Source organism: Pezoporus occidentalis, unplaced genomic scaffold (assembly GCF_034315485.1).
Source record: "Pezoporus occidentalis ecotype Australia unplaced genomic scaffold, CSIRO_AGI_Poc_V1 ctg223, whole genome shotgun sequence".
Lineage (NCBI taxonomy): Eukaryota > Metazoa > Chordata > Aves > Psittaciformes > Psittacidae > Pezoporus > Pezoporus occidentalis.
Genome location: NW_026914106.1, coordinates 751,132 through 775,900, shown reverse-complemented (window position 1 = coordinate 775,900; position 24,769 = coordinate 751,132). Strand labels below are relative to the sequence as shown.

At 50.1% G+C, this 24,769-nt stretch overlaps 3 protein-coding genes across 15 annotated transcripts; all 3 read left to right on the top strand.

Annotated features, from left to right (window-relative positions):
- Window positions 1–2,639: 2,639 nt before the first annotated feature.
- On the top strand, window positions 2,640–17,471 carry SFPQ (splicing factor proline and glutamine rich). 13 transcript variants are annotated; one of them, XR_009965203.1, is made up of 13 exons: window positions 2,643–3,405; window positions 3,665–3,853; window positions 3,950–4,251; window positions 4,365–4,460; window positions 5,792–5,988; window positions 6,283–6,367; window positions 6,664–6,781; window positions 7,002–7,050; window positions 7,130–7,251; window positions 9,836–13,038; window positions 16,148–16,192; window positions 16,466–16,532; window positions 17,397–17,471. XR_009965203.1 is itself a non-coding variant. In XM_062620693.1 (11 exons), exons 1-10 carry the CDS (start codon window positions 2,644–2,646, stop codon window positions 16,166–16,168), a joined length of 1,941 nt encoding a protein of 646 aa, XP_062476677.1. In that variant the 3' UTR covers window positions 16,169–16,192; window positions 16,466–17,125. The 13 variants fall into 13 exon arrangements, 3 of the variants coding, with proteins under 3 accessions (XP_062476678.1, XP_062476677.1, XP_062476676.1); XR_009965201.1 differs by having other exon boundaries at window positions 16,461–16,532; XR_009965200.1 differs by having other exon boundaries at window positions 16,148–16,270.
- Window positions 17,472–19,829: 2,358 nt separating this feature from the next.
- On the top strand, window positions 19,830–20,591 carry TMEM35B (transmembrane protein 35B). Its single transcript, XM_062620837.1, has 3 exons — window positions 19,830–19,985; window positions 20,147–20,327; window positions 20,412–20,591. The coding sequence occupies exons 1-3, from the start codon at window positions 19,878–19,880 to the stop codon at window positions 20,540–20,542; spliced, it is 420 nt and encodes a 139-aa protein (XP_062476821.1). The 5' UTR covers window positions 19,830–19,877; the 3' UTR covers window positions 20,543–20,591.
- Window positions 20,592–21,193: 602 nt separating this feature from the next.
- LOC134164739 (platelet-activating factor receptor-like) lies at window positions 21,194–24,013 on the top strand. Its single transcript, XM_062620836.1, has 2 exons — window positions 21,194–21,766; window positions 22,519–24,013. The coding sequence occupies exon 2, from the start codon at window positions 22,528–22,530 to the stop codon at window positions 23,524–23,526; it is 999 nt and encodes a 332-aa protein (XP_062476820.1). The 5' UTR covers window positions 21,194–21,766; window positions 22,519–22,527; the 3' UTR covers window positions 23,527–24,013.
- The last annotated feature ends 756 nt before the right edge of the window (window positions 24,014–24,769 follow it).

Genomic DNA, 24,769 nt, shown 5'->3' with positions numbered 1-24,769 from the left:
TGCACCATGGACTTGACTGGTGGAGCTGCAGTGGGGTAAGCATGCTAGCCTGCACCTTCTAGATGCCTCCCTGCTCTCATTCCCTGTCCACTCCTTCCTTTGATTCGTGATTCTTAAAATTTCTGAGCATCTCTAGTTCTGTGACATACCTGGATTTGTGCAAACAGCCCTTAAACTGTTTCCTTCTCGGTCAGAAATCCCTGAGGAATGCAGACACAGCATCTCTTCACAACTTAATCACTCCTCATCTAATTGCTTCTTTAGTGGTGGTACACGTTACTGTGATTCATGAGCTTTTACTGTTTGTACACAGGTCACTTACAGACCCTCATGGGGTAATTATTCTTAATTAGCAGGTTGGACACATGCTGCTCTTCCCTCTTGCAATCTGCAATTAATAATATAGAGATAATACAGATATCTTCTTGCCAGTCTTTTATTTATGTTAAGAGGAGGAGGAAAAGGTTTAGGGGAAAATGATCGAAATCAACCACCTGCTGAGATCCATGCCTTTCTGCTCGGTGGCAGCTGAGACATTCCTGACTTCAGACACCTCAGTGGCAGCTTGATTCCCTCTTTGATATATTCCTCCATCTCTTCTTATCATGGCTTAATTCACTTGTGTAGATCAGTTGCACAGTATGAAGAATCTTCAGAAGTAATAACATTGGTGTTATAAGTAGATATTAATATTCTGGAGGAGGGAAAGATCTTGAGTTCTCCCTACTTTTTTTTCGTTCTCCCAGCAGCACCTATTAAACTAAACTCATGTGTGTGTGCACTAAACATCCCTGCAAACAGATCAATATGAAGTATGGTGAAATACCACAGAGCTGCTTGTAAATAGCATCACAGTTGTCATAAAGGGGTTCCAGTCTGGACACAAGGTTTATTTACAGTGGAACACACTGGGGAGAACAGCTTGGGCTTTCTTCCGTGTTTGTTTTTGTATGGAAACAGCAAGCTGCCTACTGTGAGTATTTACAAAACAGGTGACTGTTAGCAGAGGTCATTTTTATTTCAAGTCCTCATAGCGACATCAGTGTTGCTTTGATTTCAAGCCCAGGATAAACTCTTATATTGCAGTTACAAAACATGTAAGCACAACCTGGCCTCTACTAGATACGTGGAAATTCAAAGCCACTTTGCAGACCTCAAAGGAGTTGAACAGATTTTCACAGGACTGAGAGCAGAATTATCCTCTTTATTTCTTCCACGGGATGCTGAAAATTAACAACTCTTTAAAATACAGTTCACTTACATTTGGGACACAACAAAGGCGAAACCAGCCCTTTTACACGCAGTATTTTTTTGCTGCTTCCTGAACAGATGCAGCCAGGTGTGACAGCGAGGCGATGTCAGGTTTGCGTGCAGCAGGAGCGCGTCCCAAATTCCTTCTTCCAGCGCTTTAACCTCTGAGACACCTCGTGGTGGAAACATTTACTGCTCCCAGAGAGGGGCTGACATCTGGAGAGAATCCATTTTAAAGCAACGTGGGGCTCCCGTTCTGCTGCTCTTGGAGGTGGGTGAAGTCATGAGGACAGTGCTGATTTGGGGAAAAGATCGGTCTAGAGCACAGTTTTACTTGGAAAATGTAAATCCACAGGGAAGCTCGCTTTGCTGTGAAGTCAGCCCTTTGGCAGCCTGGGGCTTCACAGGTGGTTATGAGATTGAGTGGCGTTTTGCCAGGGCAATGCAGCAGTGACAGGGGTTTGTGTATATAAACGAAACCTGCAGCTTTTGCTTGGGTTTCACGTGGGGTTTGGTTCTTCAGACCCCAAACCGAATGTGAAACATCAGCAGGAGCTCGGGAGCTGGATGGAGCGAAACCCTTCTGAAGCGAAAGCATGAAAGCGTCGTGCTGTCACGTTGGTGTCTCCATTGCAGCGCGCTGAAAACTGAAAACCTTAAACAGATGGGGAACACTTTGGGCTCGTTTTCGATGTTAGAATAAGGAATACAGGGACCACAACCACCGTGAATTTGTACAACTGCTTTACTTTCCTACTGAGAGTTTTACATTTTGGGGAACTGACGCCCGCTTTGTCAGCCAAGGGGACGGCATTGAGAGCATTGACAGGGAGCTTGCTTTTCAACCACCATGGAGTGAAAACGACCTGTGCGCCACTGCCCCTCTTGGTTGAGTACGCAGCGTGCTTTACATCAAATTTGCTGTCAGCGCCGGAGCGAGGGTTGCCGACCGCGCCTAAAGCACGCGCATGGCTTTACTTCAACGTGCACTGTCCGAGCCGCAGCCCGAGCCCGTGTGGGCCCAGCCGGGGGCGCCCCGCGCCTCCGTCCGCCCTGCGGCCCAGCGGCCCCCGGGGGTACCCGGGCCTGTCCCGCCCGCGGGGCCTGCACAACGCGGAGCTGCCGGCCGCCCGCGTGCCCGCCTGACTCCCCAGCAGCCAATCGGAAGCCGGGTGTCTTTCGGGACTTCGCCTCCCGCCGATCAAACTGCCCAATCAGCAGGCAGGACGGTAACGGATAGCGCCGTCGCTGGTTAAACGAGCCAATTGACAGAGGGCAGGGTTCCCACCAATGGGATCAAGGAGTTAGCGGAATAGGGGCACACGATTGGCGGCTCCAGCAGTCGGTCCGCGCCGCCGAGGAGGGCGTGGCTTCCGGGGGCGGGGAAGCTATATGAGGGGCGGACAAAGGCGGCGGCGAGGGCCTGCCGTTCGCCGCCATTTTGCGCAGCGGGCTCTGAGGAGCGGCAGCCGCATCCGGAGCGCTTCTTCTTCTTCTCTCTCCGCCATCACCATGTCGCGGGATCGGTTCCGTAGCCGTGGCGGCGGTGGAGGCGGCTTCCACCGGCGCGGCGGAGGCGGTGGCCGCGGAGGCCCCAATCACGATTTCCGCTCTCCGCCGCCCGGCATGGGCATGGGCCAGAACCGGGGCCCTATGGGAGGCGGCCCGCAGGGCCCGGGCGGCCCGCCGGGCGGAGGCCCGAAGCCCGAGCCTCCGAAGCCGCCCGCGTCGACCTCTGCTCCGCCTTCCTCGTCTTCTTCGTCAGCCGCCACCACAGCGGGGCCCGCCGGCAGCCAGGCCGGCCCCGGAGCGCCTCCGTCGTCCGCGCTGCCCTCGGGGCAGACGCCGCAGCAGCAGCCCCCGGTGTCGACACCTTCCTCGACTCCTGGCCCGGGTGGGCAGGCGCAGCCCAAGCCGAGCCCCAGCCCTACCCCGGCCGGCGGCCCTAAGAAAGGACAAGGACAGTCGCCCGGCGGCGGGCCCAAGGGACCGGGTGGCCCCCAGCAGGGGCCCGGCGGGCCGCACAAGGGCGGGCCGGGGCACCGCGGCGGACCGGGCGGAGAGCAGCGCGGGCGCGGACAGCAGCACCAGGGACAGCAGAGCCTTTCCTCACAGCAGGGTCCGGCCGGCGGCGGCGAAAAGCTCTCGGACGAGGTGAGTCATGGCCCCTTCCCCCTCCCCGAGCACAAGATGGCGGCGGCTGCGCTCCTCAGCCGCCATCTTAAGGGGAGGAGCGCGGGGGGCCCGGTGGAGGCGGCGGAGGGGAGAGCGGGCGGCCTGAGCGCGTTCCCTCGGTGCCTGCGGACCCCGAGGGGTCTGTGGCAGCGCGGTTATGTCGGCGGCGCTCCGGTGTCCTGGCGGGGTAACGCCGCGTCTTGGCGGTGATGGCTCGAACTGGTCTGCTTCTTTATAGGGATTTAAAGCAAACCTCTCTCTGCTGAGGCGACCCGGGGAGAAGACCTATACTCAGCGTTGCCGCTTGTTTGTGGGGAATTTGCCTGCTGATATAACAGACGAAGACTTTAAAAGACTGTTTGCTAAATATGGGGAGCCAGGAGAGGTTTTTATCAACAAGGGGAAAGGCTTTGGATTCATTAAATTGGTAGGCTTTCGTTCTGTTAATTTCACCCCTTTAATTCCTCCGAAATAGTAATTTATAGCTTGGTTTTCTAAAACCAGATCTTAAAACTTCCCTTAGGAATCCAGAGCTCTTGCAGAAATTGCGAAGGCAGAACTGGATGATACCCCCATGCGGGGTCGTCAGCTTCGTGTTCGGTTTGCCACCCATGCCGCCGCTCTCTCAGTGCGTAATCTTTCACCCTATGTGTCCAACGAGTTGCTGGAGGAAGCGTTTTCCCAGTTCGGTCCAGTGGAAAGAGCGGTTGTGATTGTAGATGATCGAGGTAGATCAACAGGAAAAGGCATTGTTGAGTTTGCGTCAAAGCCAGCGGCAAGGAAAGCCTTTGAACGGTGTACCGAAGGAGTGTTTTTGTTGACAACGTAAGTATTTTGCAGTTGAGGAGTTTGAGCTGTAAGCTGACTCGAGCTGTCAGCTATCGGTTGTTCAGATTGGAGGTTCTGATGGGGAAGTAAACTGAGTATTTTGTGTTCAGCACTCCTAGGCCAGTTATTGTGGAACCGTTGGAACAGCTGGATGATGAAGATGGTCTTCCAGAAAAGCTTGCTCAGAAGAATCCAATGTATCAAAAGTAGGCACTATTTTTTGGCGTTAAGCGTATGTGTAGATGATGTCTGTAGTATTGTCTTCGTCTTTAAAGGAGATGGAGTAGTGTTTCAGAAATAGGCTTTGAATTTTGAGTAGTATTTTTAGTGCTTGTTGCGTTTTGGTGGTAGTTTGGCTTCAGAGAGCATACAGATTTCCTTAGTATATTCACTAAGCATTCCCGAAGCAATTTTCCACATTGCATCACAAAGAAACAGTGAAGACTTAAATAGCTGCTCAATAGCAGATGGTTTTGGTATCTGTAGCAAAGCAAACTTCAGCTGTTTGCTCATCCTGTTGAGAGCTGCCATCTCATGGTGTATTTCGTATTGATGGTCTCATAGAGAACTTATACACAGCTGTTTATGGTGTGAGATGCGCAATTAAGTAAAACTTTAACTCATTCCATGTTTAATAAAACCCAACTGCCTCCAGGTTGCCTCAGGAGCCTGACCACTGAGCATAAAAGAGTAGATAAGAGTCCTCCTAAATAGCAGGTTTAAGTTAGGATATGTATATTGAACCTGTTTGTTGTAAGAATACTCTATTTTCCTGGATCATAAAAAGGAGTGCAGGGGAGAGATTCAGCCTGTCTTGTCTGTATGGAAAAGTGTTCGGGATTGCTAGCTTTGATCAAAAACTAGGAACAGCTTAGAGGCAGTGTCTTTGAAAACAGTGCACATTAGTATGGTGTTCCTAAAATGCTGCACTGCCTTACATTGCTAATGTATGGAAAGCTTTTGAACTTCCCAAGTTTTGTTCCCTTACTTATTGAGTCTTTGACTCCAGCTTCTTTATATGACAAAAGGAATTGTTGGCCCTCGGGCAGTTTGAAAGCTCTTTAAATTAAAGTGAAGATTATTACTTGCCTTTGGCATGTAGTGCTTTGGGTAAGTTGACACTGAAAAACTCTGTCTCTCCATATGCTGCTGTTATGAGCAGCTCTGTGTACTTGGGCAAAAGGCTGTCTTGTTTGAGTATTTGGCCCTTGACAGTTGCTAGCAGTGGAGTATCTAAGCAAGAAGATAAGATAAACATGCAGTAGAGCTATAAGTGGGAAGATCTGCTTGGGTGTGACAGTGCAGGAGCCTCCATCATTGCTGTGGTAGTCACAGGATTTACATGAAATGCTGCTGTTTAAGTGTGTAAAATGCTGCTGCACTGTTACCAGCATTCTCTCACAAGTCTGAGGTCAGGGACCTCAGGCTCACGGCTCCTTTGCTGATTCCTGCTAATCTGGCTATTCTGCTTGTGGTTTTTTAATTGACCTTCAGATTCCAGGTTTCCCCAGTCTGAAAGAGCATCTTCCTTTTGCAGGGAAAGAGAGACTCCTCCCCGCTTTGCTCAGCCTGGCAGTTTTGAATTTGAATATTCCCAGAGGTGGAAATCTTTAGATGAAATGGAAAAACAACAGAGAGAGCAAGTAGCAAAAAACATGAAAGATGCCAAGGACAAACTTGAAAGTGAGATGGAAGATGCTTATCATGAGCATCAGGCAAACCTCTTGCGTCAAGGTAATTGGCTGTGAATTCTAGATCATCTTTTTTGCTTTTAGTGCTAGATTAAATGGCTGGCTGGCTGGTGGTTTCATGAATAAATTCATGCTTCCTCTGCTAACTTGAGAATTTTAGGCTTAAAGAGCAACTGATAGTTTCTCAATTTTAATTTAAATGAAGTGTTGTTACAACCAGTGACACTTGGGACGTGGCTGCCTGCCATCGTGCTGCTGAGGCTGATCTCTCCCAAATCTGAGGGTAAATCTGGCACGAGTTTGTGAAATAGCTGCTGACAGGGCTTCATTTCTGCAGACCTCATGAGGCGTCAGGAAGAGTTGAGACGTATGGAAGAGCTCCATAACCAAGAAATGCAGAAACGCAAGGAAATTCAGCTCAGGTTGGTTTGGCTTTCATGGGATTTTTTTTTTTTCAAAGTTACATTTATTTCATTATTTTTTTCCCAGTTACTTATATGGAGGTTTTTATTTTTCAAGAAACACCATCGCTGCTTCACTTTGTGCATGAGAAATTGAACTGCAGTGTAAGTTTCTCCTCAAGAGCTTGAGCATCATAGAGTGTCTCTTTTTGCTTAAGTGCAATCACTTGGTGCCTTTCAAATTGCTGATGCAAGTGATGTTGATGAGTGAATGTGTTACACTCCTGGGTTTTAACAGTCTGCTTTGGGGTGATCAGGCAGGAGGAGGAGCGTCGCAGGCGAGAGGAGGAGATGATGATACGTCAGCGGGAGATGGAGGAGCAAATGAGAAGACAGAGAGAAGAGAATTACAGTAGAATGGGTTACATGGATCCAGTAAGTGAAATCATGCTGTTTTTTGGGTACATTATCATGTTCAGGAAATTTTTGGATTTAATTTCGAGATTGATGCCTTTTGCTTCCCTTAGGTTAGATAACGTGTTGCCTTTGTGTAGGTGAAAGGGTAGTAGTTGGCTGTACATGTGCTTTTATCTCCTGAAGAGGTACAGATTTCAGTAGTTGGTTACCTGTGCTCAAAGTTGTTTCTTCCATGCAGAGGGAGAGAGACATGAGGATGGGTGGTGCCACCACAATGAACATGGGAGGTAAAGAATTCTTCAATGATTACTTTTTGTGGCTGACTTAGGAAGTGTCAGAATATGATTATGTATTTCTCTTCCTTAGATCCTTATGCTTCTGCAGCCCAGAAATTCCCACCTCTCGGAGGTGGTGGCGGCATAGGTTATGAAGCTAATCCAGGAGTTGGCCAAGCAGCCATGAGTGGTTCTATGATGGGAAGTGACATGGTAACGTATCTTGTGGTGGCTTTAGCTTAGCACAAGGGAGATGTTGTGGTTGGGAATCGAGTTCTCTACCAGTGTTTGGATGGTTGTGTAATTTCACTGTTAACTGCTGGCTTTCTTGTCAGGTGTTTAACATGGAAGACTAGAGTGGCAGTTTGGTAGATTAGTTCTTAACCATTATGGTAGTTTACACAATCAGAAGTTGTTTGGAAGTGAATTCAAATGTGCTGTTCAGCATATTTGCAATTAACTGTGACTTCATTGGACTTGGGAAATTCTGCGTCACTGTTGGGCTTGGAAGGATTTTTTATAAATTCTAGTGAATGACATATTTCATGATGGAACCACATAATGTAGCTTTTCAGGAATTCCACATTCTGTCTTAATGGGCAAGAGAGATTTTTGTTCTTTCCAATATGTAACACTGCATTTATTTTGGCCCTTCCAAGCCTAGTTAGGATCGATGCATGTTGGTATGGATATGCTGTTATTTCCAAAATCTGCGCTTACATCTATTTAAGCAGCAGATTATCTTAAGTAATCAATGGTAAACAGCATATCACTTACTCTGTATGCTGATGTTTGCTATAGAAGAGCAGAAATGCTGGGGTTTAGCTTTAGGCCTGTTCCAGTGATCCTTGACTGTAGCCATTTTGTGATTCCTGTCTCACTAAGTAATGATAGCCCATTCTTTTCCTGTGTTGGGCATGACTGTGTAGGTAGTTTGATAAAGCTACAGCATATCTCGCCTTCCGAGGTATGTTTCCAAAGTGTACTATTTTTGACACACTATATGTGTGACTGGGCTTTGAGCCTGCTTGGTGTTATCACACTGAAGCAATATGGATGTAGATTAAAGAAATGCTTAATGGGTAGGGTGGAAAACTGTTGGCTTAGGTGGCAATATGACTGTGCTTTCACCCTCCTGAAAGGGTGTACACTCTGTAGCACAAGCTGAACTAAATGATTTTTGGGTGGGTTTAGGCCTCTGGCTTAATGTGGTGAGCTACCATAGTAGCTTGTCAGGAATCTTCTGTTTTTTGGGGGAACCATATCTTTGGAATGGTAACTTTTCAGAGCATCAGTGATTCAGTGCTGTTGGCCTTAATGTATCTGATCTACTGATACTGAAGCAGATCCTAAGTTTCCCGTGAGCAGTTAGGCAGTCTGTGGTGAATGCTGTGTACAATCATGGTACAGGTGCATGCTGAACTTGTGTAACACTTGAAAACGTGCTATGGTCAAAAGCTGTGACAGTAAGATGGTTTAACTGCCTTGAGTTTCTTAGAATGGGGATCTCTGCCACACAGTGCTGTCACAGTTACTGGGCCAATACTTTTTAAACAGAACTGGAGAAAAGCTGAAGCTGCCGTGAATTAGGCAGAAAGAACCTAGATAATCTTTCTGAAGTTCCTTTCTTGGAAGGATTCAGACCGACTTTCAGAAGTCAGGAACTTGAGGTGTGAATTTTCAGTTGCAGATACTTTTTGTAACAACCAACCTACCACTGTTCTATACTCGGTAGTGGGAAAACTTGCCGGAAATGAAAGTTTAAAGCTATCTTTGAGTTTATAATTTGTCAGTTCCATAGGTTGAATGCTGATCACACCTACTCAGACAGTAACTAAATGAAATACATGCAACTAGAGGTACTAGTGAAAAATACCTGAAGTCTCTGCTTTATTGCAGGGCGATGTAGCTTTTACATCTTGGTGTGAAACCTTTCAGTGCTGTGAAGTTGTGAATTTTCCAAGAGCTTGTGGTGAAGGCGGGGTGGGAAGGGGGATACTGACTGGATGCACACAACCCTTTGTGCAGAGTTCTAACTGGAAACACTGGATAAATAGCTCTTTGAACACATTTGTATATTCTCCAGCAGCAGTTCCGAAGTGTCCTTTGCTCAAGCATTGTGGTGGTTAGGTACAGCTAAATCACTGGTCACGAGCTTTTTTCACACTTTTTGTTTTTCTTCTTGCAATCCAGTAGTGCTCACAATCACTTTTGGTTACTGCCTAAGGCCTCTGCAGTTTAGTCAGCAGACCGTAGTCTTAACCCCATCTTGAAAAGCACATGGTCTCTATTGCAGCACATGCCATTAACTGGTGAGTAGGCATTCTGTTTACAATGACATTTTATGAATGTCAGCTCATACATCAGTGAACTGAAGATACGTTCTCTGGCTAGGCTTATTTGGAAATGACAGTGATGGAATCTAAGCTTTTACTGCACGAAAGGTGAGAAGTTTGCAAGCTATTTGCATTAACTTGATTGAAAATTGCTAGAGCTCATTTGGAAAAATTGTTAATTCACATCTGCACTAATGCTTACGTTTCTAGCACTGCAGGGAGGATCTGTTCTTTGTAACAGATGTATGAGAATGCATCAAGTGGGAACATACCTCAAGGCATGTATTACAATAAACTAATTTTTAAATTACCCTTTTTTCCTTTCTATGTTCCCGGTACCTGTGGATCGGCTCAATGGTGATTGTATCGACGAACCTTGACTACGGAACCTTCTAAAAATATATACTTAACACACATGGACATCAACTACATATAATGAACTGTTAATTCTGTTCCAATAGCGTCCTGAGCGCTTTGGGCAGGGAGGTGCGGGGCCTGTGGGTGGCCAGGGTCCTAGAGGAATGGGGCCTGGAACACCAACAGGATATGGTAGAGGGAGAGAAGAATATGAAGGCCCAAACAAAAAGCCCCGATTTTAGATGTGACCTGTAGTTTCATTCCAGTTTGTTTTTTGTCTGTCTTGTTTAGACACCAACTTTTTAATTCTTGCATTTTAGTAAGAAAGCTACGTTTTTATGGATGTTAGAAAACTTACTGACCTAATATTTGTAAGTGGTCTGTTTGGGCGAGTACAATTTAATTATGTAATGCAGTGTTTCAAAACAAACTTAGCTGTTTTTTTTGATGTATAACGTCCCTAACTTGATGGCAGTGTACCTTGTGCCACTGAATTCCCAAAGTGTACCAACTTTTTTTTACTGTGCTTCAAATAAATAGAAAACTAAATGTAGTAGCTCTTCTTGCCATTCGTGGTTAAACATAACGAGGCTAAAAACCACACCTTCCGCAGTAAACTGAGAGTCTTGAGCAGAGGTCAAACTAGACCAGGGTGTGGAACTGCAGGGAAGAGTGAGATCTCTTCCCAAAATGCCTCCTCTCTCTTAAGATTGGGTCAAATAGTAGCCTAACTTTGCAGTAGGTGCAGATCTTTTTTTGAGCATTAATTGTGCTGCAATAAGGAAGCAAATGGAAATCTTGCAAGTGCTGCAAGATGCTTTAAATCAAGCTACACTGCAAGCAGTGCAGTATGTAATGATGTTCCTATTTTAGCTCTGGATAATGGGTGGTGGGATGGTAGCACTTAACCACCTTGGCAGTTACTGCTTGGAATCTTTTAAAGACTTTAAGCAGAAGACTAGCAATGGTTATTTTAAACTAAATTGATAGAATGACTTGTATTGGCTGACTTCCTAACTAAAGGATTGTTAATGTGATATTTATATGCTCTTAAGCTGTTTTGAGATTACAGGATCTGGCCTTGCTTCGTATTGTATACTTAACCTGAAACTGCTTGGCAAAAAGACCAGAAGTGTTACTGTAGTGATGAAGGTTAACTTGCTTATGTCCTCATGGTAACTGAGTATAGACTACTTTGCCTAGTTCAGAATACAATCATTTATTTTATGGGGACTGCAGGAACTATTCTTAAATCGTGTAGCTGGTGGGCAAATCCTTAAAACCTGTATGTAAAATACAGAAATCAGCTTGCTTGCATGATGGTTATTGCTCTTATTATTGATGTTTGGAGATAATGCATCAAAAGTAGTATCTGAATCTGGAGTTTAAGAGTTAATACTTCACAGTACGAATAAACTCCCTCTAAGGTTTTTTTGTAGAAGATCTGATGAATTCATTAGCTTGCTGTTCGTTTTATTAAGCCCCAGAAGAATTTCAGAGCATTCTGGACTCATTGATAAGGTAGTTTTTTTGGTTATTATTACATTGTACCAGCTAAGCTGGGAACCTGACTTCCCAGTGTAAAAGACCTTGGTGTTAAGCAGGTTGACGCATCCTGCATTGGCACAAAGTAGGTAAACTTAGTTTGGCTGTACCTTCACATGATTCCCCAACTACTGAGCATTCTGTGAGTAGCTTTAATTCCTTCCCAAGATCTTTCCCATTCCTTGTGCTGAGCATTGGCTAATTCTAAATTCTATACTAAATTTTCTCTGTGGTTAAAACTTGGTTTCAGATTGCAGTATTTTAGAGTGCAGGTGATCCCTCTTGAAGTACTTGCTGCAAGTGCTATTACTGCTTAACTGAAAAAATAGCCTGTTGGTAAATGTTGATACCAGGTAACACCGACTTGAAATATCAAGTGCATTAAAGAGTGACTCAGCTTGTTTGGTGAATGCTGCTTCTTTTCCCAGAAAAGTTTGGGGGTTGTTAACAACGAATTGCTCTTCAGGAAATTCCCAATTGGCAGTTCCTAAATGGCATAGCAGGTATTTGGGAGTACTTGTACTGGATACTTAGTTTAAAAATCAGCAGTACCGATGCAATTTGCTTTATTGAAGTAGTATTAACCAATGCCTATGTGTTGTGGAGGGTGTTCGTGGGACACCCACAGAAGGTGAAGGTGTCTGAGATGGGGAATTCTGAACATAAACATTAAATTAATTTTTTCAGTTTATTTTTCAGATTACATGTCTTTCTTTATTAAAGAGATGCCGGTGCATATCCTAAAGTATGTTCTTTTGTAGTTCTGTAACTTGGAAGAGTGAAGGATGCTGATGTCCTTGTACCTTACAGAGGTTGTCTTTTGGTACCCCTGTATTATACGTAAGCTCCCGTTGCTAGGTATTAAAATTAGCTGAGTTGCAAAACTCATGATGAGTAACTACTGAAAGATTTGGCAGTTTTCAAAACATCTGAAAGTTGGGTTAAATCTAGCTTTGTTGGAGCTGCAGAAGCAGAACTTCTAAAACAAGTTCTGCTTTGAGTTGCATGTATTAAAAAGGCATACAATTAACTAGCCAACTTCTTTTTCAAGCCTTTTTTTTTAAGGTGGTGTCTTAAAAGCTGGCAAACATGTCAACTTTAAATCTGCTAAATGTGGGAGGTGAGAAAGTTATGTTCCTTTGATCTGTTCCTCTGAGGTTTTGGACTTTTTTCATAAAACCAGATTTATATAATTGAATCTTTAAAACCGTTTAGAAAAGTGCTTTGTTGGCCAGATCTGGTTTTGGACAGTCTGGATCACGTCACACATTTTTGTACTGGACTTGGAGGACATTGGCTGTTGCAATTTAGCTTGCTTAATCAAATTTGTTGAGCCCATTTTGACACTTAGATCTCTAAAAACTGCAGCATGTAGAAAGTGGTATCGTTATACAGAGATCTTCACACTTTGATCAGAAATGAATGCAGAGTAATCTTTTATCTTCTGGTGTAGACACATGACACTAATCATTTATACAGCTGATGAGAAACTGCAACTGCTTTTCAGATTTTGTGGTATTTTTGTGGTAGAGAAATTCTTGGCTTCTCCTTGGCAACCATTTACTGTGGCAGCAAGTTTTTGCTGGAGTTTTGAGACTGCAATTTACACTTATAACTAGTGGCCTGCTACATAACTGCACTTAGCCAGCATTTCTGCAGTTCATAACTGTGAGGAACGTAGTACCACAAATGGCAATGGACATTAGGACCCGGATGTAGTATTCCTGCTTGCTCCAAGATTCTCATTGCCGACTGCGTACAGGTAGGTAACAAGCAATATAATCTAACTTGGTGACTTTCTATGTAATCTTATACTGTGGGTATTCTGACATCACACTTCTGACTGTGGAATTACAGTGCAGCACTCTTCATACCTGTATGTTAAGCTTGCATCAAAGCTCTGCGTGGTTTTCGGTTTTAAGCTTTGTCTTGTTCAGAGTCAATAAGCAACTTACTGTGATTCTTAGATAAGTATTTTCAGACCCGATTCCTTTGTACATATGACTCGGCTTGTGTGGATTTTTCTTAGTTCTGATGTAATGAAGATACTCTTGGATGAGCTCTGTGGGGAAGAGGGGATGTGATCTTAAACTCACTTAACCTAGTCAACAGGATTGACTGCTCTCTGTGCCTAGAAAAGGACTGTTTAAACTTTCTGCAGTGACAACGTGGCCCATCTACAGTGCATCCCTTTGTAGAGTCTTGGCTCATAGGAAATGCTTTAGTAATCACTGCTTTAGCCTTGTGTGCACTATGTGATAGTCACTTTCAACTTGCTAAGAGTCAGCTCTGAGACTGATTTTTGCAACATTTTTGAGGACATACAAATAAGTGCTTGAACGATGATCGCTGTGAGTAGCTTATAGAGCTTGTTGGACATCTCAGTTGTCTTTTTGACAAGCATTCCTCTGCCTTTAACTGACAGTGATGGGATTCTGTATTTCTGCCTTGTAGAGTCATCTTGGTAGTGTAATGCTGAATTTCATCATTCTTGGGGATGTAATTCTAAACTCTTAATTACTAGAAACACCGACTTCAGTGCTCCAGAATTAACATGCTTATGTTTCCAGACATCCAGACATGCTGATCTCCAGCTCTTTTGCATTAGCTCTTCAACCTGAATTTTGAGGTCCCTTGTTTCAGCACATGATCTAGCTCTCTTGTCTGATGTTCAGTTTATTTCAGAGGTGTTGTAACGTGTTTTCCTGCTTGTTCTGCCTTGCATACTTGTTTCTGGTATTATTGTCACATTTGGACCTTTCTGTGTTACCTTCCAGGCAAGACTTGCTGCTTGAAGAGGGAATCTGCTGGCCAGTCTTGCCCTCTGCTGTGGCTATCCTTTCATGTTCCACTGAAAGCTTGAAGTAGCAGCTGCACTTTAAGATAATAACAGCAGGTCTTTGGTTACACCATGGCAAGTGTAGCCCAACTCCAGCTAGTCAAGCAGTGACATCGCTTGTCACAAAGTCAGTTTGGCTTTTTGTGATGGCTTTCTCTTACCTGTGACTAGAACTGAGAAGCGAAACTGATGGCAGTATGTGTACTATCATGTAACAAAAACTGAATTACTGATCCTTAAGCCAGTGCTCAGATCTGCCTAGGGTTTTTTCCAGCGTGCTCTGGATACTTGACTTGACCTGCAGGAATGTCGTGGAGGGGTTATTGGCACATCTGCCCTGTCCTGCGTACTTGAACTGGCAGGTTTTTGACACTCTTGGAGCAAGCAGTCTGGGGCTGAACCATGGGTCTCAAACCAGCTCTGACTGCAGTAATGAAACTTGGTGTGGTAGTTAACTTAAAAGCAATAGTCATGTCTGCTCTAAGTCAGTCTGTAACAAGTGGGTACCAGAAATGACACTGAAGTGCTTGCATTGTGTTTCATCTTGGTTTTATCTGTGTGTGAAATACACTTTTTCTCAAAAGCTTATCTGAAGCTCAGAAGTGTGGTGTCAGAATACATCTGCGTACTGCTAGGCCCTCAGATCCAGATATTGGTGCTGTCAGGAGAGAGCACAGCGTGTATGGGGGCTTCACTGTAACATTAAGCATACAAAGTGTTGATTTGCTTGCAGTTTTCCCCCATAGCTAAACACTGAGGCCTGTGAGTAGTTTTAGGACTCCAGCAGTAATGGGGTTGCATGTCTCTGTTAATCATTGCCAGCTGCAGTGACATGATCAGGAAGGCCAGTGTTTCGTTTCATTATGTTCAATGAGGCTAAGCATGTTGGAAAGGATGCATAAAAAGTATGCTGTTGTGGGTGATTCCTTGGCTTCTTCCACTACTAGCAAGTTTGGAATCAACTAATTAGCTTCAGATTTCTTCTCCTCTCCATACCAGCTAGTGGGGCTGTTAAATAGCTGCTTACTGGAAAAGGAAAAAAAGGGAGGATTGGCCTTCTCCCACCTCTGTCATTGCTGCTAGATAATGATTGACACGTTAGGACTTGGCTGTGCAGTCCCGCAGTGGTCTGTGAATACCCCATCTCTATAAATGTTGCTTCTGAACACCAGTACTGAAGAGCTAACTGGGGAGGGTTGGGAGGAACGTGGCTAGAAGTGAATCTGGAGTGTTAAAAGGATGCACAAAGATATAGTATCCCTTATGCATGGTGTTTGTTGCTATAGCATAGAAAACAAAACGTGCATACTATACCTCTGCTCCTGAGGGCCATGATAAAACCCAGGTGGTGGATTTGAGACTAAACTTCTCCCTGCCTGGTCAGATCACATTGTGACCATGGTGTGACTTGCCTCCTAACTAGAGGTGTGTACTGCATCCCTTGGCTATTCAGCATTGCAGTTTGCCCTCATCTTAGCTACAGTAAAAAGGCTGGGTCTTGAGAAGGGAAGAATTTGTTGCCGAGGACCAAAGTAGTAGACTCAGTGCTAACCTCTAATGTCTTCCTTTAGCTTTTGAAGCACTTCTAGGACTATTGAACCTGAGGGCTGTTAGGAGTCCGGGGACATTGCCCTCCTTCATGAAGGGGAAGAAAGAGGGTGCTACTACAGGAGACAAACTAGGGTAAAAGAGTTGAAGTAGCTTGACAAAATTGTTAATACCTTCACATAAGGGATAGTATACCTCTGGCTGCCATCAAACTTCTTGTACTCAGACTGGTGATTTACGGTTTGTGCTCAGACAAGGTGCAGTTCTTGAGTCAACTACCTGCATATTCCTTCATCTCTTCACAAGTGTTTAGGTTAGCCTATTTCTGCCCCTTATTCTTCCACTCAGTATTTCGGCATAATTTATAAATCCCCCCCTCATAACTAACGAGTCCATATATTTTAAAAACTTACTTTTAAGTTAGTATTGAAATGGTCAGAATTTTCTGTGTGTGACTGTAGTAACTTTGGTTGTTATCCTTTAGGTGAAGATGAAAGCTGAGTGAAACCGGTGTGCTCATCCATGGGAAGTAAGCATAACTTCTGGTCTTGTTCTGAGCGGGTGAAGTAATGAAGGCTTCTGGGCATTGACCTTCACCTTTGAATCGGTGAATATTGAGAAATGGGTATGAGTGAATACTTTAAGCTTGGTACCTGTTGTCAAGCTGTGGGGTCAACCACCCGCACTCTATCTGGGCTTGGTACCTTGGCAGCAGTGGTTAAAATACCTGTCTAGGTGTGGGCTTGTAGAAGAGGTTTCATAAGCACTGTGGGGATAACATGTGAATGTTTTTCCAGTTCAGGAGCCGAGCGTGAGCACATCCAGCATGATGCCCAGTGGTACGTGGAGGGACCAAGAGATCAAGAGAAGTAAGTAGTTAGTGTCTTTCTACTGCTGTGGGAGCTCAGTGGCCCAGCACCCTGGGAGGTATTACATAGTTCCTGCCTGGAATTTGCCCTTGATTAATCTTCATTTTATATAAAACTTCTGAATCTTTCTTTTGTAGACCAAGGATATAACCATTGTTCAGGGCTTTTCAGCCATGCAGCATCAAATAAACTGTCCTGAATGCTGTTGGTGGTCAAACAACTACTTCTGTATTCTGGCTTCAGTGAACTGGGTGGGTGATTGTCAGCAAGGAAAAAGGAGCAATAGAGCAGCTTCCTCGTGTTAATCCAACTAGAAGCTGGTAAAAAGCAACTTTAATATTTCAGTGAACATTGAACTTTCTAAATAACCTGGAATGTAAACTTGGCACTTTCAAGAGCATAGGCAGATGGTGATTTAGGGAAATAAACGAACTTGGAGCTGGAATTAATGACCTTTTCCCTCTGATTTACCACTAAAACTACAAGGGGGAACTTCAGATACTTAAAATCTTGTGTGAGAAGCAACATGCAAGGTACCTTAAGTCACAAGTCACAGGTAAGTAACAGATATGCCGCAGCTGAACCTGTGAGATGCAGAGCCAGTGAGATTGAATCATGTGTGACTGGTCACTGCTCCTCTTGTTCTTAGGGTAGTAAACATAAAGCTCTTTCAGATCTTTGAAGTTTATGAAGCAGATGAAAATGTGAATGCTGTTGTTTAATCTCACATCTTACATGAGCATTTGTGGTCCTTGAACACTTGATGGGTGCACAGCCCGTTGCCATGTGCTGATGCTCTTTCTGTGTCATGATCTCTGCTGGCATTGTTAATGCTCTTGCTGATTGTGTGCTTTGCACTTGCAGATGAAGTCTGAATGCAGGGAAGAGGAGCCAGGAACATGCAACTTCCAACAATAAAATATTTAATATTTTTATAAACAGCTTCTGTTTTATTGCAGAGTGTATTCAGTGAGTGAGCAAATCTGCCCAGTGCACCGTGGGTGAGTGGGGAATGCTGCCACAGACGGGGCTGTGGAAAGGGAGTGCTGCATGGGGAGGGCAGGGGTTGTTGAGTCCTGCAAGAGAAACCACTCATCTCCAGTAAGAACTGACTGATACATAACGCAGTATTTTTTTCCTGCTGGGGTTGTGCCATGGGCTTCTCTTGCAGTTAGAAAGCTCCAATCCCAGGCTGGCTGCATTCCTGGCAACGTGCAGCCGCAGGCGCCTCTGCAGACTGCAGCAGTTCCTGGTTTTTATAAGCCACACTTGCACCTAAGGCACTTGAAGTATTCCTGGAAGTTTCACCCATTCCTTCCCCCATCTCGAGGCCTGTCTATTTAGGTCTTAGAATTCTAAAGGTTTACATGTGCCTGGTTGGGTTTTTAATAGTTTTCTTGGTGAGGACTCTAGTAATTAAACCTGAGATGCCGAAGTTGGAGTGCTTTGGAAGCCGGGGAAGTGCTGAGTTTGGCTCTTGCAGCCCACACTACCGAGCTTCATGTTGCTTCATTTGATTCTTTGGACAGCTGTACTGCACACATACGTAGTCCATGCTGTCACTTGTTAAATATAATCCTTCCCTTAAATCCAAAGTAGTTCAGTGTGTTAAAATACACCAGTGGTAGCTCTGGCCATACAGCTGCCTTGTAACAAGGTTTTGCCCTGCAGTGGCACAAGGAGTCATGAATGTTTGGCTGGGAGCTGCTTTGCCAGCCCAGAAAAGACCAAAATAAATGGGATTTAATCTGGCAAAGTCATAGGAAATCCTTAAGGTGTGTCTGGGTCCAGGTTCTGTGGGGTTAGTGCCCAGCTGGAACACAACTCACTCCTGCTTTAAATCCTTGCCAGGACCTGGTGCAGTAAAAGCTGCTGCCTGCTGCTTTTCACTTCATCCTGCAATCCTGCAGTCAGGTGTGGGATAACTGAGGAATTTCAGTCTTTGATTGAACTCCTTTATGGCATTATCTAGAGTCTGACAAGGCTCCAGCAGAAGCGGTTTTGTGGTTTCTCTATAGCTGCACTGCAAGGGGTTGGTTTTGAGTCTTTGTCTCCACATCCATTGCAGGCTTTACACAGCCTTTTTTCCTCAAGTTCTGTTATTTTCCAGTAACTTGCCCCAGTTTCTTTGCCACTGTTGCAGCCCTGGCTGCTTCCTCTGTGAAACTGCTCCAGCCTGGATGTGTTTCTGGCATTCAGTGTGCTGAACTGCACCTCCTACCACTCCTTCACAGTGTTTTGAAATGGGAGGTGTTCTGGGGAATAGTGTAAAGTCCACCGATGCCTTTCTGTTGCTTGGAGGAGGGGATGGGGTGCAGGTTTTCCATCCACAGCTGGGCACCAGCCCCGGGGTACCATGACCTCAGTAACTAAAAGTCAGGCTGAGAGCAGGTCATAAACATGTGGATGGTGAGGGAGCCCTGTGCCATGAGGGGTTTGGGGGTGATGAACAGAGAGCCGTGCCCCAGCAGCAGAGCTGCAGCCCCTGGGAAATGCAAACAGGCTGAAGTGGTTTTGCAATGCTTACACAAACCCAGCCTCTGCCCCGGCTGGGCTGGGCTGGGCTGGGAGCGCCTTCCCAAGGGAGGGAGAGTTAACAACAAACCTGAACTGCTTCCTGCGGGAACAAAGCAGGACCCCACGCTGCTGGTGTCACCCATTGTTCTGAGCTGGATGTTTTTTCATCTCTTTACGTTGTTTTCTCTTTTCCCCTCAAGGGGTTTTCTGAGGCACCAAGGGCTGGGGCTGACCCTGGCCTGTTGCCCTTTGTTGTTCTGTAGCACACAAGCCAGAGCCGGGAGCAGCTCTCCTAGCAGAGCCCGTGAAGGATGCTCTGCCAGGAGCAAAACCAGCGTCCTCAGCCCTGCAGCCCCTGTGCCAGGGTTGGTGCAGGTGCCACACGGCATTCCCAGTGCCTGGAAAGCGGATCCTGCTCTTTCACGGTTCACTGGCATTACCAGGCTTTGCTCTGGAGCTACAGCGCTGCCCGTGCCCGCACGGCTCCCCTGGGGCTCGGCTTTCCACCCCCGGGATACCGGGATCAGCGCTGGCGCAGGCCTGGCAACGAAGGGAGGGCGGCAGCCGCCTCCTTCACCCCAACCCCGCTGCCTGCCCCGCAGCCCCCCCAGCCAGCGGCGCTGTGCAGGGGCTGGCAGCACCGCACCCCCCCCCCCCCGCCAGGTTTTGGGTCGGTTTCCCGCATTTTCTCACCCTTTCCGCCCCAGCTCAGCTCGGGGGGGGTTGGTGCCGGATGGAGCGGGGGCACCGCAGCCCCGCGGGGTGAAGCTGCGCTGCCCGGGCCGTACCGAGCCGCGCAGCCCCCGCCCCGCCCCGCCCGGCCCCGCAATGGCGGCGGCGTTCACCGCCCTCCGCGTCCTGCTCGGGCTCTTCTTCCTGCTGGCGGGGGCCGCGAAGCTCTCGGAGCTGCTCTCGGCCGAGCTGCACCGGCACATGGTGAGCAGGGGGCCCCGCGGGGAGCGAGCGGGTTGGGTGCTGCGAGCCTTCGGGGCGCCCGGCGACAGCGAGCGGGCTGGGGAGCGGGGCTGCGCGCTTCGGGTGCGGAGCAGAGCTGGGATCGTGCCCCCAACCCCGGCTCGGGGCTGCTCCGCTCCCAGAGCTCCCAGTTCGTGCGGTTCGCAGAGGTGTTCCCGCTGAAGGCGCTGGGGTTCGAGCCGGAGCCGGGCCGGTACCTGCAGGCTGTGGGCTGGGTGGAGGCGGCGGCCGGGCTGCTGCTGGCGTTCGGGCCGCAGCTGCTGCAGGAGATCAGCAACTTCATCCTCAGCGTGCTCATGATCGGTGAGAGCCGGCGGCGAGGGGCCTCGGGGGGGGGGGTCCTCGGGCAGGGACCCCCCCCGTCCCCACGCTCTGCTCCTCGCCCAGGTGCCATCTACACGCTGCTGGTGCTGCGGGAGCCCCTGGCCATGTGCGCCCCGGCCACCGTCTGCCTCGGCCTCCTGCTGCTGCTCAACATCCGCGGGCACGCGGACCCCCCCAAGCCCAAGTTCGAGTGATGGCGGGCGGGAAGCGGTGCCCTGACGGTGTCTTACGGGGGACGGCGTCACATCCTGCGCTGTGACCCGCCGCTGAGGCACCGGGTGCTGCAGGGACCCTGCCTCTGGGTGCCCCACGCTGCAGGGCTGGGGCGATGCTGTCCCAGCAGCTCCGCTGCTATGGCACAAGGTGCGCGGCTCCCCCCGGGGTTTGGCCGCACCGAGCTGGGGCTGGCGCTGCCCTCCGGGGGGGGGGGGGGGGGCTTTCGTATTTCGGAATAAACCCTCTTGTTTTTCAAGTCTTGCCTCCCCCCGTTTGCTTCTGCCTCCCCCCATGGGAGCTCAGTGGGAGCTGAGGGGACATCGTGGTCCCTGGGAGGAGTGCAGGGGGACAGGAGCCCCCCCGGCCACCCAGAGCCACCCAGCGATGTGCCAGGCCCCTTGCTGCTCATCCAAGGGGGTGACAGCAGCAGCGTGACCCCCGCAGACCACGTGCCTTGGGTAGACACGGGATCTTGCTGCAGTGAACTCCACATCAGCAGGGATCCAGATGGACACAGCCAACGCCATCCCTCGGGATGAACCCCAGGGTTGTGTTTGGACCCCCCTGCACCTCCCAGCGGGCAGCTGGGATGGCTGGGAGGGGAGAGTGGCTGTCTGGGATAACCCCCGTGTACCCACAGCGGGACCTGAGCCACCTTGGGTATCCCAAAGGAATATCCACAAATTGCAAGGCCTTGCAAAGCACTGAGCTGGATCCTCACAGAGTCCGGGGGGGTGGCCTGGGGGTGCTGCTCCCCCTCAACCTAGCTTTGAAGCCAACACAAGCACAAAGAGCTGCGAGGAGGCAGATTCCAGCTTTGATCCCTTTCAGGGCATCCCTCTTTTCCCCCAGCTGCCGGGTGTGGAAACTTGACCCTGCGCCGCTTTCATCCCGGCGTGGGTGGGAAAAGGGCCCTGGGAATTGGTCCGAGATGGGTCTGGGGGCCCCCCGTGCCCTGGCCCCAGCAGCCGGCACAGGGGTCTTAGCATGGCTCCAGCAGGGAATCCCCTGTTACAAACACACGCAGGTGCTCTCCCCACCGCTGCTGTCCCGCAGGCACCGACCCCACCGGGGCTTGGGGTGGCAGAGGGGGGATCAGGCAGCCCCTGCCTGCCCCGGCACTTAAAGCCTTCCCCAGCCTGCCCGGATCAGACAGCGCGGAGCAGCCGGAGGGACGCAGCCGCTCCAGCCCAGCGCCGTGGGTAGGTAACCAGCGTGGCGTGGGTGGGATGGAGTATCCCCCGTGCCAACGGGTGGGAGGGGGAAAGGGAAGGGGGACCACTGAGGGTGCTGGGGGGTACTTGGAGGTCTCAGCAGGCTCTGCAAGTCAACTGAAGCCCCCAGGATGGGCCCTGGCTCCCCCCCCCCGTGCTCGGCAGCTTGTGCCCTCCGTGTTTCAACACGGTGCTGGGTGCTGGGTGTGCTGAATCCAGCCCTGCCATGCTGGAAAGCACCCGCTGGGTGACTCAGTGCTGTCGGTGAGGTGTGGGCAGGCAGTGAGGGGAGGTGAAAGCTGCAACCCTGGATACAGCCGTTGCGGCACAGGGTGGTTTTCCGTGGCCAGGACTGCAAAACAGCAGCGGCAAACCTGCCTGGAGCAGGGCTTGGGGTGGAGGGGGCTGCCAGGCCCGTGCTTGTGCCCCCCTATCCATGGGGTCTCCATTCTGGTGCTTGTGGATGGCCTCTGTGGAGGGATTCGGGGTCCTGGGAGGCCTTAAACCGCACAGCTGCCTGCTGGAGCCAGTGCAGCACCTCTGGCTGCTCCCTTTGGCATGGGGAGATGTGGTTGGGTTGAGCTGGGAGAGGATTCCAGACCCTCTCATCTGCGAGGCTGGAGGCTGAGCCCCTCTGGCAGATGACGGCATTCCCGCAGGAGGTTCTGCCTCCAGGCCCCACCACCTCCTGCTGGTGCCATTGTCCTGTGCCATTCACCGCACCCCATCCATCTTCACAGGATCCCGGGATGAACGGCTCGGCGCTGGAGCCGCTGCCAGCAGGGCACCCCGACCACTGCGTGCCCAGGGACCCAGTGCAGTTCGTGCTGGTGCCCGCCGTCTACTGCCTGGTGCTGTGCGTGGGGCTGCCGGGCAACCTGGTGGCTTTGGTGGTGTTCCTGCAGAGCGGCAAGGTGAGGAAGGCCATCCGCATCTACCTCATCAACCTCACGCTGGCCGACATCCTCTTCAACCTCACGCTGCCCCTCTGGATCCCCTATTACCTGGCGGGGGGCAACTGGCTGCTCTCGGAGGCCGCGTGCCGCCTGGCCGGTGCCGCCTATTACCTGGCGACCTACAGCGCCATCACCTTCATGGCGCTCATCAGCTTCAACCGGTACAGCGCGGTGCGGGCGGCGCGGCGCGAGCTGCCGCTGACGGGGCCCCGCGGTGCCGCCGTGGCCTCTGCCTTGGCCTGGCTGCTGGGGCTGGGCTGTGCCGTGCCCACCCTGGCCACGCACCAGACCTTCCGCACCCGCACCGGAGCCACGGCCTGCTTCGAGCAGCACGGCCGGCAGCGGGCGTACGCCTACGCCATGGTGGGCTTCTTCGGCATCGCCTTCCTGGTGCTGCTGGGCACCTACGCCTCCATCGCCCGCGCGCTCTCGGTGCCCGCCGCAGCCTCGCCGGGCTCGCACCGGCAGCAGGCGCGTGCCATGGTGCTGGGGATGCTGCTGGTCTTCGTGGTGTGCGTGGCTCCCTACCACCTCACGCTGGCGCCCTGGGTGGGCACCCGGCCCCCGGTGCCGCTCTGCGGGACCCCCGGCACCCTGGATGTGCTGCACACGCTGAGCGTGGCCCTGCTGAGCCTCAACAGCTGCCTCGACCCCCTCGTCTACTGCTTCTCCATCCGGCACTTCCGCGCCGACCTGGGGCGGACCCTGCGCAAGATGGGACGGTGCCTCCCGCCCCCCCCATCGGCCCCCCCTGTGCCCAGCGCCCGCGCGTCCTCCTTCGCCTCCTCATAGCGGGGTGGGCACCGGGGTCCTGCCCCCCGCCTGCCCCGCTGCCACAGTCCTGTCGGGATGGGGTCCCTGGTGCCAGGGTAAGGATGGGGAGCAGCGTGGGGGGAGCTCTGGCTTTGTGCACCCCTCCTACTCCTCCCACCCCGCTCTGCTCGCTGCGCATCCTGTGCTCACGGGCCCACGGCTTCTGTTCACGTGTGGATCCTGCCCCCGGCATTTCCAGGCACTGGAAGAGCTGCTCAGCCGGTGAGGGGGGCAGAGCCATGGTGGGATGTGGTGAGACAGGATGGGGAAGGATGCCTGGGCTTCCTGTCCCCTCCCAGGGGTCTCCATCCCTCAGGGACATGTGTGATCACAGACAGCCATGGCATGAGCCGGGCTGCCTGGGAAGGGGCTGTTTGGGCTCCTGTGCCTGATCCCGTTCTCCAGCATTCCCGAGCCTGACACCCTCATCCCTCCTGCTCTCAGCTAGGATTAAACACAAATGAGCCAAAGGCTTCCCCGGTCTCTTTGCTGGTGGGTGCACATCCTGCTCCCGGGTACAGCCCCCAGCCCCAGCTCAGTCCCACTCCTGCAGCAGGAGCCTGCCCCGGGGGCTGCTCCCGGTGTCCCTGGCACTGGGATGGGTGGGTGACGCCGTGCTGGTCACTGGTGGGAGAGTAAAGGCTGCTCAACAGCCAGCAGGGAGGCGAAGGTGTAAGAGCAAGGCCCGAATCAGGGAGAGGGGTTCTCCATGTGCCATGGGGATTGTGCACCACGGTGACTCAGGAAGACCATGGCACAGTCAACTTACTGTGGGCTGCAAGAACAACAGGGTGCCCGTGCTGCCCAGGCGCTTTGCTCTGGCTCCATGCAGCCCATGGGATGAGCTGGATGGAGCTGGTCACCGTGTGCCCCAGTGCCGCATCTCAGCAGAGCCAGGACATGGCCAAGGCTGCCCCTGGCCCTGGCACCCCCCATCCTGGACCCTTTTTTCCCCCTTTTGAAGTTCCTATTAAATTTTAATCCCTTTATGTAACTGCGCAGGGGGGTGGGCAGAGCTCTGCTCCCCGCATGCAGCAGGAGCAGCCGTGCAATAGCAATGCAGGGTGCTGCAGGGCCCGGAGGGGGCTGGGGCTGGGGGTCCCCTCCCCGGGGGCAGCAGGACTTGGGGGTGGGGGGGGCTCTCTGCATGCCCCAGCCGCACCTCTGGTGTCCAGGGAAGGGACCGTTCATTGGGAGCGGATGGTGATGGGGGCCGTGGGAC